The sequence below is a fragment of the Microcaecilia unicolor genome, chromosome 5, assembly GCF_901765095.1.
Source record: "Microcaecilia unicolor chromosome 5, aMicUni1.1, whole genome shotgun sequence".
Taxonomy (NCBI): Eukaryota; Metazoa; Chordata; class Amphibia; order Gymnophiona; family Siphonopidae; genus Microcaecilia; species Microcaecilia unicolor.
This window is the reverse complement of record NC_044035.1, coordinates 348,593,866-348,616,346: the sequence shown is the minus strand read 5'-3', so window position 1 is coordinate 348,616,346 and position 22,481 is coordinate 348,593,866. Positions and strand designations below refer to the sequence as shown.

The 22,481-nt window shown below is 47.2% G+C and overlaps 1 protein-coding gene across 1 annotated transcript; it reads right to left on the bottom strand.

Annotated features, from left to right (window-relative positions):
* Window positions 1-691: 691 nt before the first annotated feature.
* On the bottom strand, window positions 692-22,161 carry LOC115469918 (methenyltetrahydrofolate synthase domain-containing protein-like). The gene is given in 13 exon segments (XM_030202697.1): window positions 692-1,179; window positions 1,182-1,248; window positions 5,130-5,143; window positions 5,146-5,208; window positions 5,211-5,253; window position 6,877; window positions 7,006-7,057; window positions 7,060-7,116; window positions 11,009-11,099; window positions 13,032-13,145; window positions 19,366-19,479; window positions 21,173-21,276; window positions 21,767-22,161. Coding segments are annotated over 13 exon segments (1,170 nt in total). The 5' UTR covers window positions 21,795-22,161; the 3' UTR covers window positions 692-757.
* Window positions 22,162-22,481: the final 320 nt, after the last annotated feature.

Here is a 22,481-nt window from a genome sequence, read left to right as displayed (position 1 = left end):
GCTCCTGAACAAGCCCAGTGGTAGGGTCGATTTCCAGCACGTAAACCCGGCGGGTAGCCCTACCGCCGAATAGTAAAAGGGCCCTTAAGGCAGCTACCCTCTTCTCCTCCCTCCCTCCTTCCCAGGCAGAATAATATATTCACATGTACTCCACACACTACGAAAAACAAACTCAAACCATTTTTGCGTATTTTTGAAAAAAAAAAAATCAAAATTCTATTTTATTTTTACTCTTGTGCCAAAGATTAATTGCAGAAGTGGTTCCAATTCACAGTATTACTCAGAGAAACCGTGGACTGATTTTCAGTATCCGTGAAATGGGGAAATAATTCACAGCAGCATGCTTTTTCACCACCTGTGGACTTTTCAAAGCTGTACTCTCTTAACAAGGGAACTTTCCTGTGACATATTCAAATTCCTGAAAGTGTTCCATCGTGAGCAGGGCCGCAAGCGATAAAGGTCCCGGTAAGATCTGGGCAGCTCTTATTCTGGATTCCAGAACTGACCAGACGGTATTTGCATCACCCACCACATACTGGATCTATTAAACTTTAATCAAATTTACCCCTGCTCAGCCCCAAACAATAAGAATTAAAAAGGGACCAAGGTGAATCTGCTCCATATTGCGTATTTCTTCTGTTCTGAAACCGGAAACGCTGCACATGAAAGTTCACGAACGTAGCCCTAGTGAGCCCATGCAGAAGAATCTCCACGGTCTGCACATATGCACGGTATCGAAATCGTTCTCCCGTCCAACTCAGTCCTGTTTCTGTGAAAGAGGATTTCCACTCATCCTGCTTCTCCGACTCGTGGACAGCTCGACAAGCAAAGTATTGCCAGAGATATTTAGGCCTTGTAAGGAAGACACCACCCTCTGGGCAGCGCTTGCATCTTTGTAATCAAGGAAAGCCCTGTGCTGTGCCCCCTGCCAACTGAGCCGTACAGGTGAGGCATTGCTCTCCCTCAGCATGTTCTTAAATTCACCCGCTCTCATGCTTTGAGGAATATTACCTACATACACTGTAGTAACAGCTTCTGTGTTACTCTGCAAGTCCCTTTGTCCAACACGGGCAGACCTAGATTGGGAGTTTGGTAGCCTGGGTTCTGCTCCAGCAGCTCCCATCAAGGCTGTTTTTTCCTTGTCCTCCGAGGTCCGTTCGTCCTTGAGACGCACATCTTCCCTGCCTGCCTCTCCCTATCCTGAAGACTCTTTAGGATGGGGATTCTTTGCATCAGCTCCCAGGTGACCTGAAATTAAAAACAACAAACAAACAATAACCAAAACATAGTTGAAACATAGGAAAATGCATTATAGATATTTCTAATGTGATGCAGGAGCAAACCTCACTCGTGGAGGTACCATGAGCCTACTGCTAGAGGTCATGGCAGCCATTTTTAACTGGAGTCACGAGGGGCACAAGCGAGTAGGGTTCGCTCCTGCCCCTACCACCACGAGACCATCAAGTCTGGGGAGGGGGGCTGCTATGACTTGGGGGAGGGCTGGGCAGAGAATCGGCCTTTGCTGGTGAGGGGCAGAAGGGTGGGGTCAGCCTTTGATTGGAGGGGGGCAGAATTGCAACTGTGCTAAGGGGGGGGGGGGGTGGGGGTGCGGAGGGACAGCGAAGCAGCTTTAGGCCACAACCCAATAGTCATGCAAGTTTGACCAAACTTAGGACTGCTATTTGGTTGCTTAGCTATGTGGGTTGCAGAACTGAGCATTGCCAGTACCTGCATAACTATCAGCCTGCTTCCTGACTCCGCCTCTGGAAGGCCCCTCTCTGGCCCGCTTGAAAAATGCCTGGTCAGAGCCTATATTCAGCAGCTCTGCCTGGTTAAGTGCAGGTGAATATCGGCACCTCGCCTGCAGACCACGATACAAGTGGGCAGGAGCCTCTCCTGCCTGCTTAAATCTCATCGAATGCTGACTGGTGTATTTATTTTTAATTATTAAAAAAAAAAAAAACAACAACAACTTTATAAACCCTCTCTCTTGGCCAAAGCCATTCAAGATGCCTTTACAATTTGCAACAATATAGTCATCGTAAATTCCATAGTGATAAAACAACAAATATCGTCAGAAACAGAACAAAGCCTTCGTGGGAAGAAGAGGGCCCCCTCGGCTGGCGGGGATTGGGGTCCCCTACCAGCAAAGGTAGGCGACGGCGGGGGAGGGTTGGCGGCGGGAGGGGGGGTCAAGAGGGTCGTCGGCAGGGGTCATCAAAGTTGGCGGCGGCAGGGGGTCGGCAATAGGGGGGGGGTCGATAATGGCTGGGGGGGGTCGGCGGCAGCAGGGGGGAGGTGAGCTAAAATGTGCTCTGGACCCCCCTCCCGTCGAAGACTGGCTACGCCCTGTTGTGTAGCTGAGTTTATTCAGGCTTCTAGAAATTGAGAGCGTAAAATCCATAGCGTACAGTTGTGAGGAGTGTGGACCTGGGCGGGTCAGGACATGCCCAACATTTACGCACACATCTTATAGAATACTGTCAGTTATGCGCCTGACAGAAGTTAGGTGCGAGCATTTACATTGGATACTGAGCTAGGAAAAGTGCTCTACCTGGACTTCACCGGATTCCTCTCGAGCAATAGTAGCACGTTCGTGTACAAACTGTAACTCTCAAAATGTGGTATATGTGATCGTATGCCCGTGTCAGAAAATGTATGTGGGACGTTCAAGTCGCCCAATTAAAATTCGTCTGACTGAACATAAATCCCGCATAAAAAATAAAGTGTTATCAGCCCCTATGGTACAACATTGGCTGGACAAGAACCATACTGTAGAGGACATACAATGGCGTATTTTGGACCACATACAGATGGGTTGGGAGGGTGGGAACATTGAATCTTTATTAAACTATAAGGAACAAAGGTGGATTTTCTATTTACACGCGTTGCAACCTCACGGATTGAATTCAGAAATAGATTGGTGGTCGTTGATCTGATTGGAATACGTAGATGTTGACGGTCCAATCAGAATGAGAAATGTTTAATCAGCTGTGACCTATTTAAATTGAAGTGGTGGCTCAGAACGCCGCAGCCATTTTTCTTTTCTTTTTCATGGTGATACAAAGGGTTACACCTTGAATTGGTAGGATCTCATTGCTTATGGATTGATAGGTTTTAAGTATTAAATAAGAAGAGGAATAGATTTTTAATATATGTAATTTCTTTTCAGCATACCTCTTCCCTGAAGAAGTATATCGAAACCTGGCCATGTCGGCAGAGGTTTGCTTTGGGAGAAAAATGCTGTTGAACTGCAACCATAAAGCTAAGTTTTAAAAACATTAAAATTTTGATACATACTTATATAAATATAAATATAAATAAGGAATTAAATAATAGAAAAAATATCTTTATACGGGTGGATCAATGAGGATGTATGTGACGCCGATATACGGAAACAGTTGTTCCGAATGGCGGGAAGGTTTAAATCTGAAGATCCCCGTTTTGAAAGAAAAAGTTATGTTGATTTGAAGTACTGGGACACTATCATATAAATATTTCAAGTTGGAAGTGTTTGGGAAGACTGTGATATACATTGCACTTAAAGTTAGGCATGCAACTGTGGACTTACACTGAGTGGAATGGGTAGACGTGAATCGCTTGTTTACTCTTTCCAAAAATACTAGGTCTAGGGGGAACGCAATGAAGCTACAAAGTAGTACATATTTCTTCACTCAATGTGTAATAAAATTCTGCAAATCGTTGCTAGACAATGTGGTAAAAGCAGTTAGTTTAGCAGGGTTTAAAAAAGGTTTGGATAATTTAAAAGAAAAGTCCATAAGCCATTATTAAGATGAACTTGGGAAAATCCGCTACTTATTTCTAGGATAAGCAGCATAAAATCTGTTTTACTGTTCTGGGAACTTGCCAGGTACTTGTGACCTGGATTGGCCACTGCTGGAAACAGGACACTGGGCTTTATGGACCTTCGATCTGTCCCAGTAATAGCAACGCTTATGTTCTTATTCTGTAATAGCAATTGCACACACTTAACGCGCAGCATTCTGGTGCCTGACTTTGGGAGGTGGTGGAGATGAAAATGGTAACGGGATTCAAACATACATGGGATAAATACAAAGGAATCCTGTTCAGAAGGAATGGATCCACAGAAGCTTAGCGGAGATTGGGTGGCGACACTGGTAATTGGGAAGCAAAACTAGTGCTGGGCAGATTTCTACGGTCTGTGCCCTGAACATGGAAAGAACAAATCAAGGACAGGTATACGTTAAAGTATTACATACAATAAGTTTTACCTTGTTGGGCAGACTGGATGGACCATACAGGTCTTTATCTGCCATCATCTACTACGTTACTATATGTTAGTCCAGGTAGTATATTTAGCCCTAATAAACTATATACCAAATGTTCACTGGCACTGAAAATCTGAGGACTACGCTGAATACTGACCCCAGGAAGTTTGAGGACACTGACCCCGAAATCACTCCTAATGGGAGTGGAGGAGAGGCCAAGTGGTTAGAGCACTGGTCTTGCAATCTAGAGGTGGCCAGTTCAAATCCCACTACTGCTCTCCTTGTGATCTTAACTCCGTAGCCTCAGGTACAAACTTAGATTGTGAGCCCTCCTGGGACAGAGAAATATCCAGAGTACTTGAATGTAACTCACCTTGAGCTACTACTGAAAAAGGTGGGAGCAAAATCTTAATAAAAAATATGGAATGTTGCTACTATTGAAGATTCTACATGGAATGTTGCCACGTTTTGAGATTCTGGAATGTTGCTACTATTTGAGATTCTAGAGGGAATGTTGCCAGTGGAGGAGTGGCCTAGTGGTTAGAGCACCAGTCTTGACATCCAGAAGTGACCAGTTCAAATCCCACTGCTGCTCCTTGTGATCTTGGGCAAGTCACTTAACCCTCCACTGCCTCAGGTACAAACTTAGATTGTGAACCCTCCTGGGACAGAGAAATATCCAGAGTACTTGAATGTAACTCACCTTGAGCTACTACTGAAAAAGGTGTGAGCAAAATCTAAATAAATAAATATAGTAAAGCTACTGTCACTCCTGACCAGATTCATCTCTATCACACACTGTAAACTCAATTCAAATGCAATCAGGTGTCTAAGATGAGCAGAAATGTATGGCTCAGCAGTTACTCCACAAAAGCATACCTTGGACCAGATATTGCCTGAGGCTTTGCCCGCTTGCAGTCTGTTTTAATAATTCTGGTTGGAGTTAGTATATAATCCCTGTTAGATCATGGTCAGCGACCAACTCTTCTGGTACATCAACAACCTAAAACAGATTGGAGCAAAAAGTCCCTCAGTGACTTCTCATGACTGCACGGTCACTTCACAGCGCCTATCACCAGAAATGTGAAATATTTAGCAAATCTGGGCACTGGAAGGCAGAGAAATATTTCCCATGAACTTTTACTTTGCTTTTTTTTTTATCTATTTCCTGTTGTTCAGTTTGCTTTTCCCTCACTACTTCTGACTTTTTAACCCCCCCCTCTAGCTTTGTTTTCCTCATCTTTTTCTCTTTAGGTGCTCTCCCCATTTAAGTCTCCCCACAGCCTAGGTTCTTCTCTTTCCTTCTCCCTCCTTTTAGCTGCTCTCTCTCATCCCTTTCTTTCGGCTCTCCTGAAAGCTGCTCTCATCTTCCAGCTTCTCTTCTCCCTCTAGCTGCTTTCCCTTACAGCCTCTCCCTTCCTTCAGCTTTTTCCCTCCTCCCCAGCTCCTTCCCTCTTTGGCTTCTCTCCCCATTCAAACTCCCTCCTCTATTTGCTTTCTGCCCTCCAGATCCTTCCCTCCAGCCACTCTCCACCTTGAGGCTGACCAAATTTCAGTTCAGGCACCGAAACCGGCAGGAAATCCGGGTTTGGTTTTTGTCCGAAAATACCAGTGTATTTTGTGCTGAAATTGAAACTCTTCCCCCTCCCCCCTCCCCCCAACAATCACTCCCAGTCCTCCCGCATCCCACCTGACAACACATAGGGGGGCCTATTTAGGAAGCCCTGGTGGTCTAGTGGCCTCTTCGGGGGCAGGAATTAACCCCACTCATTCTTGCCCAATGACTCTGCACAGTCAAAATGGCTGCCGAGACTGCCGTGGGAGGTCCCAGCAGCTATTTTGATATTGGAACAGGCACAGGCAGGAGTAAGTCTCCTGTTCATACAGTTCAAGCTTCTCCTTCTTACCTACAAATGCACTCAGTCCGCAGCCCTCATTACCTCTCTACCCTCATTTCCCTTACGTTCCCGCCCGTAACCTCCGCTCACAGGACAAATCCATCCTCTCAGTACCCTTCTCCATCACCGCCAACTCCAGGCTCTGCTCATTCTGCCTCGCCTCACCCTATGCTTGGAATAAACTTCCTGAGCCCTTACGCCAAGCCCCTCCCTACCCATCTTCAAATCCTTGCTCAAAGCCCACCTCTTCAATGTTGCTTTCGGCACCTAACCTTTATACCTTTCAGGAAATCTAGACTGCCCCTATTTGACTGACTGTACTTGTAAGTAAGCTCCTTTGAGCAGGGACTGTCCTTCTATGTTAAATTGTACAGCGCTGCGTAACCCTAGTAGCGCTTTAGAAATGTCAAGTAGTAGTAGTGTTCATGCCGGTTCCAATCCCAAATGGGAGCTAGGACCCCCAGTGGCAGTCTCACGAGACTGCTGCTGGAAGTCCGGAAGCCATTTTGAATGGAACCGGCCATGCACGAGAGTGGGGAAGTTTCGGAGCCCACTGCCCACCAACGACAAGGCAGGCCCAAAAGGGGTCGCCACGGGGGGTTATTATTTTCAATTTTGGTTTCTGCTGATACTGAGTAGTCAAATTCGGTCGCAGGTTCCTTTTTGCCAGAAAGCGAAGAGTCTGGTTTCGGATGGACTCTACCCCCCCCAACCTCCTCTCCCTTCACTCTTCCTGAACTGATTACTTGCGTGTAGTGATACCATTTATTCTCTCCAACTGAATTATTCAAAGATAGCATTACGCATGAGCTTTTCAGACCTTTTCTTCAGATGCGACCTGAGGGGGACTTGCCTACTGGCAGTCGTGGACAATGGTTACCACCGTGGTGTTCTCCCCGACTGCTCCATCGTTGCCATCATTGCATATTCCATGTCGGCGAAACCTTCGCCTTTGCCAATCCTCCAACCTGCAAATTTTAAACACAGGCACGAACGTGCTGAGAACAGCATTCTTCCACTAATGAACCATCTTCCAGTGAGGCTAAAGAAACAGTATTCTGCTCTGCATTAGGTTCTGGTGGACATGATGTACTCTTGGTAGCTCGGGAAACAGAGAAGTCCGGACTTCTCTTGTTTCATCCTTTCAACTTAGGGTAAAGATTCAAAGTCCAATAACTAAATGTGTGAGTGATGTGCCAAAAACCATAATGAACAGAGACGGTGCTACAGTACCTGTATTCCTACTGCTAAACCTGATACTCAGCCTTAACTTAGGAACAAGCAGAAAAAAGAACAACTCTTCGGCAAAACTTGAACTGCACATGAGAAGCCTCTTAACTCGTTTACAGAAAGCCACAGGGTAGGACAAATCCTTCACGATTTAGCATGCTCTCAAAGCCACAAATTTTGTCCTTGTACAGACTGAAAAATACTGGACAAAACAGCCTTTCTTGGAGATCAGAGCCAAGTGAATACTTGAACTAGCTTAAGGCTTGAAAAGTATCTATTGACAGATTTTACAAATGATTTATTGCTAGGCTGCTGTGAAATTGAATTCTATGCTTCTTTTTGGGTTGGGAGAATGAGCACTGTATACAAGAAAGGATATGAAAAGTGATATAAACCTTCTCAACTACTCTGGCTGAGCACAGAAAGAACTATTCACATTTCAGCCATAGAAAATGGTGGCTGTGCAGCCGAGGGAGCAGCGTGCGGTGGCTGTGCTGATGAGGGAAGCTGTGGGCACTGGTGACACTGATAAGGCATCAGAAGGCGCTGGTTCTGATGACGATGAGGCAGATGTAGGTGTTAGCCGTGCTGTCACAGGAGAAGTGCTGATGCCTTGCTGACTGAGCCACTGAGATCAAGCAATGTAATCTGTTTCATGTCAGCCCAGATACTTCTTTTAAAAATATGCCGGGTGATATTCAGGCCACGGTGGTCAGCAGTTTTAATGCCACTGACAGCTGTGGGCTGAATCCGACCCACACATTCAATTACAGGTCACATCCAGGCACCGGCATCGAATATAAAGGTTCTCAGCGAACCCAGAAATTATGCGGGGACCGACAACAATTCAGAACTGGTACCCATGCCTAACCGGCAAAGACAGGACTGCTTTTTGTGTGGTCCTATCCGACTGATTAGATATGTGGGAACTGGCACTGAATCTGGCCAGTGCCTGCAAATTTCTGCTTCCACCCTGACTCCACCCATTGACCGCACTGGAATTAAGCAGACAGTGCCACAGCAGCCAACAGGAGATATTCAGTGGTTCCTGGACAGTTAAATAGTTCTTTCTCCATCTATACTTCTTCCCTTGGTACTCTGATCTCATCCCATGGTTTTCAGTATCATCTTTACGCTGATGACTCCCAGATCTACCTCTCCACACCAGAAATCTCAGCCGAAATCCAGGCCAAAGTATCAGCCTGCCTGTCTGACATTGCTGCCTGGATGTCTCAGCGCCATCTGAAACTAAACATGACCAAGACTGAGCTTCTCATCTTTCCCCCTAAACCAACCTTCCTCTTCCCACATTCTCTATTTCTGTGGATAACACTCTCATCCTCCCTGTCTCACAGCTCGTAACCTTGGGGTCATCTTTGACTCCTCCCTCTCCTTCTCTGCACATATTCAGCAGACTGCTAAAACCTGTCGTTTCTTTCTCTATAATATCACCAAAATTCGCCCTTTCCCTTCTGAGAACACTACCAGAACCCTCATCCACGCTCTTATCACCTCTCTTAGACTATTGCAACTTGCTTCTCACAGGTCTCCCACTTAGCCATCTCTCCTCTTCAATCTGTTCAAAATTCTGCTGTACGACTAATATTCCGCCAGTGTCGTTATGCTCATATTAGCCCTCTCCTCAAGTCACTTCACTGGCTTCCTATCCGTTTCCGCATACAGTTCAAACTCCTCTTATTGACCTATAAGTGCATTCACTCTGCAGCTCCTCAGTACCTCTCCACTCTCATCTCCCTACATTCCTCCCCGGGAACTCCGTTCACTGGGTAAATCTCTCTTATCTGCACCCTTCTGCACCCTTCCCTCACCGAACTCCAGACTCCGTTCCTTTTATCTTGCTGCACCATATGCCTGGAATAGACTTCCTGAGCCGGTACGTCAAGCTCCATCTCTGGCCATCTTCAAATCTAAGCTAAAAGCCCACCTTTTGATGCTGCTTTTAACTCCTAATCAGAACCCTTATTTTATCATCCTCACTTTAATATTCCCTTATCTCTTGTTTGTCCTGTTTGTCTGTCCTAATTAGATTGTAAGCTCTGTCGAGCAGGGACTGTCACTTCATGTTCAAGTGTATAGCGCTGTATGTCTAGCAGCGCTATAGAAATGATAATTAGTAGTAGTAGATATTTGGGGGGGGGGGGGGGGGTTGGGGCTGATATACAGTGGGACTTATCCAGGTAGCAGTGGCATCTGGCCGGGTAAGTCTCACTCACTGAGTCCATACCCAGATTTTCAGTGGCATTACCCAGATAATGCCGCTAAAATTCCAGACAGACCGCTATGGGGGAAATGCTATAAACAGCACTCAAAATTCGGCACCGGAAAAAACGGTTATTGAACTATATTATACAAGGGGCGTTCAGGGATCAGCGCCCTATACAGAACGGCATGTAGCGCCAGGAACTGAACTCAACTTTGGGCAAGAGGAGTTATGCAAGTTGGGTGCAGATCTCTCAGATTCTACAGCACTGTGCACATTCTAAGGGAACGTCACTGACCCACCCAGTCCACGCCCCCTTTTCAGATCCACGTGGAAACATTTTACACGCTATCCTATAAAATGGGCATGTGTGTTTTCACGTGGATCTGTCATTTCTGCCCCATTTTGGTATCTTCCATCCGTTAGAACGCGTCTCTGCGCCAGTAACAACTAATGTTCTGCACCGTATGTAGAATTTCCCCATACCTGGGTAGTGCGGTAACGGTCCATGGATGGAATCTGAGCGGACTTTCCTCTTTCTTGATTAGTGCTGATTTTCAGTCCACTAACCAGGTGACTTTCTGGATAAAGTTAGGGAAGCCAGAAGTTTCTAACATTTTCTCTGGCTACTTATCCAGGTACTAGTCTGAACATCACTGGTAACTGGATAAGTGCCAGTGGCCAAGACATACACAGATATTCAGCAGTGGCCTGTATCCAAATATCCAGGTATACAATAATTGCAACAGCTGGCATTTAAATCAAATGCTGAGTGCCAATGGGATTCTTCCTTTCAATCAGGTCCCAACATCCAGCAATCTGGATGGAAAGTCGTGAGAAATGAAACATTTGCTGTCCTCTTATCTTATGATCTGGCTCAGTTTGCCTTATCCAGGGCCGCTGAGAGACTGGGCCAGACCTGGGGCAAGGCTGCCCCCCCCCCTGAGGCCACCCGCCCACCCCCGGTCCCGTCGACATGCCCCCTCCGTCCGCCACCAGGCCGGGACCCCTAAATTCAAATCACAGCGCCTCACCTCCGTGTGGAAGCGCAGCAGTGGCAGATCGCCTCCCTTCGGGCCTTCCCTCCCTGTGTCCCGCCCTCGCGGAAGATACATCAGACGAAGGCCCGAAGGGAGGCGATCTGCCGCTGCTGCGCTTTCACACGGAGGTGAGGCGCTGTGATTTGAATGTAGGGGGACTGGCCCGGTGGCGAATGGTCGACGGAGCCGAGGGCAGACGAGTGAGACCAGGGACTGGGACGCCAGGCCCCCCTTAGAGGCCCGGGGAATTCTGTCCCCCCCCGCCCCCCCCCCCCCCCCCTCAGCGGCCCTGGCCTTATCTTCCTCCCATAAGGCCCTTAAAACCTAAAGTGACAGATCTTCACCCCCCCCCCCCACATCTCATCCTACCTTTATGAGAAACAGCGACTGACCCCACAACAACCAGGTCCACGTGGACTTTGGCATCCAGGCCGATGGGTACGCTGTATTCCTTTACACCCTGGTTCCAGAAACAAGGTTTCAGATGGATAAGTATGACATTTTGGATGAGAAATAAAAACATGGCATGTGCATAAACAGATAAAGTCATTTACTTTGCTTTAGTGACTTAACGTGGATTGAACAGTAAAAGAGGTTGGTTCTCCTGTAAATGTCTCTGCTTAGCTACTGACAGAAACACTCATTTTCTAGCCAGTCAGACAGTTGCAGTACTTGGGAAAGCACACTAAAAGAGCCTATTCAAAAAAGACTTTTTGACACTAACAGAGGACTTTAGGGAGATCCCGTACTGATCAGAACCTTAAATACAGGAAATCAAACACATATTTATATTCTGAAGTTCCTTCCATTTAAAAAAAAATAAAAATAAAAATTGAATTGCCACATGTGGAGTTACATAAACCTGTATTACTTTCATGCAAATGTCACCCTAAACTATGCTTGGAAAGTAAGAGTTTGGTGCCTCCAGCAACGCGAATGGAGGAGGTCAAGCCAGGATACCTGTGGTAACTTTCTGCCTTCATAGCAGAGTGAATGGAGCCTTTGTTTCCTGTTGGCAAATACACAAAACCCTTCTGGGGTTTCCTTTCTTCAGTCCTTCCCATGCAACTTTCACTCCAACTCGAGTGCCTCACTGCCAGCTTCAGAAGTAATATATGTTTGGTCCAACTCGCGTCATCAGGAATCAACTCTCGGGCACACGGTGTTGGTGAGCATAAAGCTCCATGTCCTGGCCTCGAGCTGAGCCAGCCCTGGTCTTACCCTACTGCATGCAGAGAGATGTATTGCTGATTCCTCTATTAAATTCCTTAAGAAAAGCAGTAGCATCCTTCCTCTGTATATCAGGTAAAATCAGGACCATATCTAGTTGTCTCTCCGGACATGGAGGTATACTAGGCTTGTCTAACCTACGGCCTGCCATGTGCTTTTACTTACATAAGTACATAAGTAATGCCACACTGGGAAAAGACCAAGGGTCCATCGAGCCCAGCGTCCTGTCCACGACAGCGGCCAATCCAGGCCAAAGGCACCTGGCGAGCTTCCCAAACGTACAAACATTCTATACATGTTTATTCTGGAATTGTGGATTTTTCCCAAGTCCATTTAGAAGCCCAATGGGATTCCTGCTTCTCCTGCCACGACTTAGCTATCTGCAAGTTTGAGCTGTGTAGCGCTGTAAATTTGGGTTGGTGTTGTGTTTTAACCATATGCCACAATTTCTTCAGAAATGGGTCTTAGGCTCTCTGGGGGTAATTTTATAAACATTGTTTGCATGTAACATATTGACTTGTGTACAGAAAAGGGTACATGTGGTGCAAAATGGCATGTACTGTACAGTGGGGACATGAGAGAGACTGAGTGAAGGCTGGAGGGGGTACATGAGAGAGAGAGAGATTGGGTGAAGGCTGGAGGGTGGACATGAGAGAGAGAGACTGGTTGACAGCTGGAGGGGGTACATGAGAGAGAGAGACTGGTTGACAGCTGGAGGGGTTACATGAGAGAGAGATTGGGGTGGAGGGTGGACATGAAAGACAGAGACTGGTTGACGGCTGGAGGGGGTACATGAGAGAGAGAGAGACTGGGTGGAGGGTGGACATGAAAGACAGAGACTGGTTGACAGATGGAGGGGGTACATGAGAGAGAGAGGGAGAGATTGGGTGAAGGCTGGAGGGTGGACATGAGAGACAGAGACTGGTTGACGGCTGGAGGGGGTACATGAGAGAGAGACAGAGAGAGAGAGATTGGGTGAAGGCTGGACATGAGAGAGAGAGAGACTGGTTGACGGCTGTAGGGGGTACATGAGAGAGAGAGACAAATTGGGTGAAGGCTGGAGGGTGGACATGAGAGAGAAAGACTGGTTGATAGCTGCAGGGGTACATGAGAGCAGTCCTTTACAGTCTCAATTTATTACATCAGAAGGTAATGTACTTACTTGAGAGGTGGCACATACTCTCAGAATATCTTTACTTGCTCCTAGCGGTGGGATAATTTTATTAAATAAACCAGACCTTAGACGTGGTGTTGGAACCAGTAGCATTTTTCTTGCCTGTGATTGGAGAAAACATCAGTCATTGGAGATCAGAAGTAGGACAGTGAACAAAACGAGCACACAATTAAAACTACACCACAGGCAAGGGAATGAGGTGGACCCACTGGGGCCTCAGCCTGACCAACTTTTGGCCAACTACAGAGGTTCTGGGTAGGTGACGCCCAACCAAAAAGATGTTCTGATACCCCGTACTATTAAATATCCTTGTTGATAAACCACAAATACGAATTACTATACATATTTATACCAGACATGATAAAAATACAGATGTCTTACCTGCTAACTGTTGTTGCTTGAGTCCTGCCAGACCAGGCCAGACCAGTAGGAATCTAGCCTTGCTCTAGCAGCAAACTCCTGCACCACTTGTTATCTATTCCAGTACAGAAGGCAGCCTGTCAGCACTCCTTCAGCAAGTTGCCTCCAAATCTCAGCTCTGGGACCTCTTATTGTCTACTGTCAAAAGTTTACACTCATATATTCATATTTTCCCTTTGGGTCCAATATTCAAAAGATTTTTGCTCTTAACTTTGAGAGTTATGCTCCTAAATCGGCCTCTTTTAAATTTAATTACGGCCAAGTGCCTAATTTACAATCATAATTTCATTAGACTTCTAAATTTAGACGCGTAACAGGGTGGATTTTGGGTGGGAAAAAATGTTATGAGCTTAGTACAATTTTCAGCATTAAACCCATAAATTAATCTCATAAATCTAGGCAAAATAAATAGTCCCCCCCCCCCTCGATATTCAGCCGGCGGAGGTCAGCATTTTTTTAAACACTTGCAATTGCCGGCTAGAGTAGTCTCCAATATTCAGTACAGGGTCATAGTCTCCCACCTCCTCCCCCCAGCCTGAAAGTGCTCCTGGCCCTCCCAGGTCCAAGGAGTGCCAATTGAGAAAGTTCACCTCCACATTCAAGGACCCAATGATGTGAGCTGCTGATTCTCTCTGTCCAACCTATGAGGGAGGCTGCCTCCACTGCCATCGGACGGCCACCACGCTGCTCAAATAAGATGATGCATGAATGAGTCTGTCGTTGAGATATGGGTGAACTTTGATTTCCTGGTGCCAAAGGAAGACTGCCACCACCATCATAACCTTGGTAAACATTCCTGGTGCCATGTTGAGACCAAAGGGCAAAGCCCTGAATTGGAAGTAATAGCCCAGCACTGCAAAACATAGAAACCTCTGATGGAGCGGCAATATGGGTATATACAAGCACTCCTCTTTGAGGTCAAGGACGGTGAGAAATTCTCCCGCTTGAACCAAGGCTATGACTGCTCTTAGTGTTTCCATGAGAAAGTGGGGCCCTCGGAGGCAGCGGTTTAGATCTTTGAGATCTAAGACCGGACGCAAGGTGCCTTCCTTCTTTCGGATAATGAAGTAGATGGAGTATCTACCTCATCCCTGTTTGGCTTGGGGAACTGGAACAATGGCCTCGAGCACCAGCAAGGAATCTACACTAGCCTGAACCTCGACTGCCTTGGTTCCCTTTCGACACAAACTTCAAGAAAAGAGGAGTGACCGGATGGGAGAATTCCAACCTTCTGTAAGAATATCCAGAACCCACTGGTCTGATGTTATTTTGGCCCATACCTCCCGAAATTCCTGAAGATGTCCTCCCACCAGAGGAAGAGAAGAGTGGACAAGCCTCCCATCATTGCAAAGCTCGGGAGGCATTGGGTGCTCTAGTTGACTGAGAGGAGGACTTCCTGCCCATATAAAGGAAGGTTGTCATGCCTGAAAGTGGGACTTCTGATCATATTGCTGACAACCAGGCCTATACTGTCTGCTGTCTCAAAATCGAGTTCAAGAGCCCCCTAAAGACGGACGACCAGAGGGTTTCGGCTTATCCTCTGGCAATCACTGTGTCTTAGTTTCCCCAGTTCCTTCACCAAGTTACTGAGATCTTCTCCAAATAGCCACTTGCCCCAAAATGGCAGTTTAACTAGATATGACTATGATGCTGTATCCGCTGCCTAATGCCGCAACTGTGACATCTAAAGACATACTGTGGGTTGTAACACATAACATCATAAACAGTATCCACCAATTGGCCAACCCCGCTTCCAACTGGGCGTTATGATGCCCAGTTGCAGACTGTTGATGCCACTTCAGGCATGATCTAGCCACGAACGAGCTGCACACTGTCACTTGAAGGCCCATAGAGGCCACTTCAAAGGCTTGTTTCAGTTAGGCAATGCTCCCTTCCAACGGCAAAGTGGTATTCTTAGTCATCAATGTAACAAGGGAGTCCACCCTGGGAAGCTTCTCTTTCTCCTCCAAAACTAACAGGTAGAGGAGCCATGGGTGTTCCCACTCTCAGCCCTGTGTCCGGTTAGACCCATTCTGCTGTAATCAGGTCTTGAATGTCTGGATGGATTGGGAAGGCCTCAGAAGGACCTCTATGCCCCCTCATAATTGACAAAGATAGAACTCCTGATGCTGAAGCAGAAGGCTCCTCAATGGAAAGCACTGTCAATGCCTCAAAATAAGAGCCCTGAGCTCCTCTTTATGAAACAGCCTCAGTACTTTTGGGTCATCCCCTTCCTCGGGAGGGAGCTCTCCCTCCTCTAATGGTTCCTTCAAAGATGGTTACTCTGAATAGACCGAGGCCACATCAGACAAGGAGGGAGAAGCAGAGACAGACCTCCAGGAATGAACAGATGAGGCTAAACGAGATCTCTTAGGAGCTGGAGGGGCAGCGGTGTAAGAAACTGAAGCATCATGCAACAACTGACTGTCCCTACTTCAGTGAATAGGTTTGGTGTAAGAGTAATTTAAACTCTGGAGAAAACAAAAGTCCCAATGTAAATGAATGCTCTGCCAGGCCCAGAGGTTGTAAAATGATGGTTGTGCTCCGCGTGTGATCAGACAGAAGTTGTTCCTCACTGCCAGTCAGCCCCGACAAAATGGTGCCTGTTCCCATGCTCTCCTGCATCAAATTGTGCAACCGGCCCTGCCAGAGAGCCCAAAGTCCCTGACATAACATAGTAGATGACGGCAGAAAAAGACCTCCACGGTCCATCCAGTCTGCCCAACAAGATAACTCATATTTGCTGCTTTTTGTGTATACCCTACCTTGATTTGTACCTGTCCTTTTCAGGGCACAGACCGTAGAAGTCTGCCCAACACTAGCCCCGCCTCCCAACCACCAGCCCCGCCTCCCACCACCAGCTCTGGCACAGACCGTATAAGTCTGCCCAGCACTATCCCCGCCTCCCAACCACCAGCCCCGCCTCCCACCACCGGCTCTGGCACAGACCGTATAAGTCTGCCCAGCACTATCCCCGCCTCCCAACCACCAGCCCCGCCTCCCACCACCGGCTCTGGCACAGACCGTATAAGTCTGCCCAGCACTATCCCCGCCTCCCAACCACCAGTTCCGCTTCCCAACCACCGGCTCTGGCACAGACCGTGTAAGTCTGCCCAGCACTATCCCTGCCTCCCAACCACCAGTTCCGCCTTCCAACCACCGGCTCTGGCACAGACCATGTAAGTCTGCTCAGCACTATCCCCACCTCCCAACCACGCCTCCCACCACCGGCTCTGGCACAGACCGTATAAGTCTGCCCAGCACTATCCCCACCTCCCAACCACCAGCCCCGCCTCCCGATCTTGACTAAGCTCCTAAGGATCTGAGCTAAATCCAAAGACATGCCGCCGCCGACCGTTTCCTTCATGTCCCGTGGGATTCCCAGCTTGCACAAACTGCAACGCCCTGACGCCAGATTGTGGGTTCCACAGCGAGAAAACCACTTAACTGCTTCTGCAGGAGTCACCATTCACCCCGACTGGCACAAGCGCAGCACAACACAATCTCAAGTGGCGAGTCAGGATCCCTTTCGCTGCACCAAGTCGAACTTGCAGCCCTCCAAGCAGCTCTAAGTCAAACTTTAACTGGACTTACAACTTCTAGCTGCTCCCCCCAAGCTCATAGTTTCTACAAGCCCTACTCCACATGAGAAGGAATCAGGACTCATACTCTGTCCCATGCTCTCCAGTAAACCTCTTTCCTTTATTTATTTATTTTTTTTGTAAGGTTGTGCTGGAAAAGGAGAGCTCCACAGAGGAGAGATGAAGGGAGGGAAGAAGTAAGTTCACAGGGCACCAGTGATAGGGATCAGAAGACCTCCAACTATGACTCTACAGACTCAAGCCACCCACAAAGCTCAACTTGGGACCAGTTGATCAACTGGACCAGGAGCAAATCACTCAGAACCAGAGACTGAAAAGTGTGCCCATCCATCTGCTGGAGACAGAAAATACTGAGGAGCTGGACTGGATGCCAGGAGAGATATGTCTCAGTTCAGTTTTTAGTTCTCTATCTCCACTTGCTGGTTGATGGACACAACTATCCCCACAGGTTCTGGAAAATTGGGAAGCTAAGTAATGGAAGACAGAATTACTGTAAACCACAGAAGGTACTCTAGGGTTTTCCACAAGCCCCTGGAGGAAGAAAGAGAGAAACAACAGCCAAGGCCTGTACTATTAATCAGAAATGTGGAGAGCTGGGCAGGATGTGATGCCCCTCTCCACAGTGACTTTCCAGTCACACCACCTTAAAGGAAGATGAGGAGGGGGAACACTCTGGGGGCTCCGGCCCATAGCAATTCCTCCATGTACTGCCTTCTACTGCAATTTCCTTGTTTGCCTGGCTTTTACTTTTTTTTTTTTAAATAAATTTCACTGCCAAGCTCCTCCAGCCAAGAAATCCCCATAGAGGAAATTTTTGACTGGCCCCCAAGGGTGGCCTCTAGGGGGTGAGAGGAGTTCAATGCCAAGGTAGTGCAAGAAAAAGCCCACAGAGGTATTTGAGCTCTGCTCAACAACAAAACCCAAATCTACCAGGGCTTTTAATTCTCTTTCTTTATATGAAGAGGCATATATAGTGGATAGAGCACAAATGTTCACTTCCTTCCTCTTCCGGAGGGAGGGTAGATTCCCATTGGTCTTGACTGGTCTGGCAAGGAGAAGAGGAATAGAGAACATAGGCCTCTTTGCTTTTGTCACTTTTGTTTTGTTACATTTGTACCCCGCGCTTTCCCACTCATGGCAGGCTCAATGTGGCTTACATATACAGGTACTTATTTGTACCTGGGCCAATGGAGGGTTAAGTGACTTGCCCAGAGTCACAAGGAGCTGCCTGTGCCTGAAGTGGGAATTGAACTCAGTTCCTCAGGACCAAAGTCCACCACCCTAGCCACTAGGCCACTCCTCCACTGTTGCTGCTATTTGAGATTCTGCTATTCCACTAGCAACATTCCATGTAGAAGTCGGCCCTTGCACATCACCAATGTGGCCGCGCAGGCTTCTGCGAGTCTGACATCCTGCACAGAAACAGAAGCCTGCGCAGCCTTCTACATGGAATGTTGCTAGTGGAATAGCAACATTCCATGTAGAATCTCCAATAGTATCTATTTTATTTTTGTTACAGTTGTACCCTGCGCTTTCCCACTCATGGCAGGCTCAATGCGGCTTACATGGGGCAATGGAGGGTTAAGTGACTTGCCCAGAGTCACAAGGAGCTGCCTGTGCCTGAAGTGGGAATCGAACTCAGTTCCTCAGTTCCCCAGGACCAGAGTCCACCGCCCTAACCACTAGGCCACTCCTCCACACTTCTGTTCTAGTGCACTGTTGGGCTTTGCAGTTGAAACATTTGCATAGGGTGCTCTGGAGTACATAAAAACAGTCATACCGGGTCAGACTAATGTTCCATCTAGCCCAGTATCCTGCTTCCAACAGTGACCAATCCAGGTCACAAGTACCTGGCAGAAACCCAATTAATAGCAACATTCCATGTAGAACCCCAAAGAATAGCAAGATTCTGGAATCCTAAAAAGTAACAAGATTCTGGAATCCTAAAGATTAACAAGATTCCATGCAGAATCTCAATCAGTAGCAACATTCCATGTAGAACCCCAAAGAACAGCAAGATTCTGGAATCCTAAAGAGTAACAAGATTCCATGCAGAACCTCAAAGAGTAGCAACTTTCCATGCTACCAATCCCATGGCAAGCAGTGGCTTCCCCCGTGTCCATCTCAATAACAGACTATGAGCTTTTCCTCCAGGAACTTGTTCAAACTCTTTTTAAACCCAGATACGCCAACCACCGTTACCACATCCTCCAGCAGCAAGTTCCAGAGCTTAACTATTCTTTGTGAAAAAATTCTCAGATGCTCTCTGTTCGCTATTATGCACATCACACAGAAGTTACCTGTAAAGTTGCAAGTCGAACTCCTTCAAGTGGCTTGTCAGGGTCCACCTTCACCTCGCTCGTTCTGTTGAATGCATCAAGTTCTTTTATAGAATGACAAGCCTGGTAAGAAGCCTGGATTAAGAGAACAGCAGACTGTAGACTTACTTCTAGTATAAGAAAGCGAGCGTTCTTCTGGGGCGCGTCTGGGTTTACTTTAATGGTCTTGGCGTTTCTGAACTCCTGCAAGCTTGGTAGCTGTCCTGCAGCCTGAGCAGCTCCCTGTTATTGCAAGATAGCAGCATGTTATCACAGCTCCAGAGTGTGTTCAAGTTACAGGAGAGCTGGCCTATCTTTCTCTTATTTTCTCCTTTGCATGTTTGAAAACTCTCCTTTAACTGTTATGTGTGTTTTGCTATAGTGCTTCTCTTTCAAACACTTTACAGACCAACTTATTGCACTATAGTCCAGGTTAAAAAGATAAATAGTAGCAAATCACCTGGACCAGAAGGTATATACCCCAGAGAGCTGAAAGAAATAAAAAATGAAATTGCAAATCTACAATTAGCAATCTGTAACCTATCATTAAAAGTTACCTATGGCACCTGAAGAGTGGAGGGTGGCCAACATAATGCCAATTTTTAAAATGGGTTCCAGGGATGATCCAAAAAACTATGGACTGATGAACCCGTCAGTGCCAGGCAAAACATTTAAAAGGGGTATCTGGATTAGTCTGGTGCAACAAAATTGACAGAGACAGTTGGCACCTTATAGATTAATCTCACTAATCAAAAAAGCGTTTGCTGAGATTCAGTTCAGTGAACCCGCGTTATCATAATACTGAAAATTTTAATAAATGAAACCTTAAATACTCCAGGGATAGGCACTCAGGCCTACCTCAGCAAGCAAGTTTAATCCCTAAATGAAGTCCAATCCTATCATAGGTTTCCGTGTCTCCATCATGAAAAAAAAGGAGCCACAAAAAACTCCTGGTGGGAGAAAAAGTGGCTGCTCCAAAAAAAATGATATATGACACTCAAAGGCAAACAACAAAATATATTGCAGAGTTCACACAAACTGGATAAAAATGCATAAAGTGTTCAAAAACACAAAACAAAACACCTAGAAATCAATTAAAAAGTCAAAATTATCAACATATCCAATGACTTTCACCAGCATCAACACAGGTAAATCGGAAGTAATGGCGAAGCCACAGGTGGGCCTGGGTGGGCCGGGGCCCACCCACTTAGGGCTCAGGCCCACCCAACAGTAGCACACGTTTAGTGGTAGCTGGTGGGATCCCAAGCTCGGCCAGCTGAAGACTTCCTGCAGATGGTAACGAAAACGCTACTCTCCATGATACCGGCACCTGCGCATGCTCAGTTTTCAGCGCATGCCTGCTAAGGTGGAAAGAAGCGTTTTCCCACCAGCTGAGATATTTTTTGGGTAGTGGTTGGGGGGGAGGGGGTGCAGAACAATTGGTGCCCACCCACTTCTTACCTAGGCCCACCCAAAATCTGATGTCTGGTCGCAAGAAAAAATGGACCAAGTAAAGTCGCCCAAGTGTTCGTCAGAGACGCCCTTCTTTTTTCCATTATCGGTCGAGGACGCCCATGTGTTAGGCACACCCCAGTCCCGCCTTCGCTATGTTTCCGACACGCCCCCGTGAACTTTGGTCGTCCCCGTGATGGAAAGCAGTTGAGGACGCCCAAAGTCAGCTTTCGATTATGCCGATTTGGGCGACCCTTGGAGAAGGACGCCCATCTCCCGATTTGTGTCGAAAGATGGGCGCCCTTCTCTTTCGAAAATAAGCCTGATAGTGATATACCTTAAAGTTAGGTATGCGATGATGCACTGGCCTTGGGAAGTCTGCCAAGTTGTGGTCTTCAATGTAGTCCCACACTTTCTGACGGATGTCCCATTTGGAGACCCCTGAAATGATAATACAGAAAATGAAGCTTTTTGATTTATTTAAAAAAAAAAACCCTTTACTACAAATCCTTTCTTCTAACTATGGTTTATTTACAATTTGATATACCGCTGTTACAAATCGCTTGGTCACAGTTGTTACTACTAATAATAAAATCAATAAAACATAAAAACTGGAAAGGAACTCCAATAATACAGAGCAATCACACCTAGAGAAGTGGGGGTCTGAGGAGCCTGAGGATGTAGGTCAAAAGAGATTTAAAAAAAAAAAAAAAGTCAAGTTGTAGAACTGGTGGCCCAAAAGCTGACACAGCTTCAAACAAACGTACTGCTTTATTTTCCAGTGTCCCTCTGCTCAATGTTCCCCAAAAGCAATTCATTTCAAACGGGGAGGGGGGGGGGGGGGGTAAGGCTTCTCCCTCCTAAGAGCCCTCTGTCAGCTGCAATTATTTTTTGCAAGGAAGCAGACCTCCCAGTTTAGATTTGGAATTACCAGCACTCAGTTTGATTGCAGGCTCCATGGCAGTCTAGCCCCAAGAAGTTGGAGGACAAGGAAGCGAGGGGAGGGAGGAGAGAGAAGGAGGGGTTATTACTGCAGAAAGGAGGACGGGAGGGGAGGGCTGTGTAGATCACTGCAAAGAGAGGCAGGGACAGGACTATGTGACACTACAGTGCTGGAAGAAAGATGGAGAAATAGCTACAAGGAGAGGGGGGATGTTGTGTCTGTCACTGCAGTGTGGGGAGGGCAAGGCGAAGTGCCACATGGACTGGGGAGAGTGGGATTGTGCATGGGAGCTGATATCTGTCACTGCAGAGAGAGGGAGTGTGGCAGTGGATCACTGCAGTTCTGGTGAGGGAAGCTGTATGGGCCACTGCAGGGAGAGGAAGTGGGGCAGTGTCCCTGCACTTTGGGGGGGGGGGGGGGAGCTGTATGGGTCACTGCAGTTCTGAGGGGGGGGCTGTATGGGTCACTGCAGGGAGAGGAAGTGGGACAGTGTCCCTGCACTTTGGGGTGGGGGGGGGTTGGGGAGCTGTATGGGTCACTGCAGTTCTGAGGGGGGGCTGTATGGGTCACTGCAGGGAGAGGAAGTGGGGCAGTGTCCCTGCACTTTGGGGGGGGGGAGCTGTATGGGTCACTGCAGTTCTGAGGGGGGGGCTGTATGGGTCACTGCAGGGAGAGGAAGTGGGACAGTGTCCCTGCACTTTGG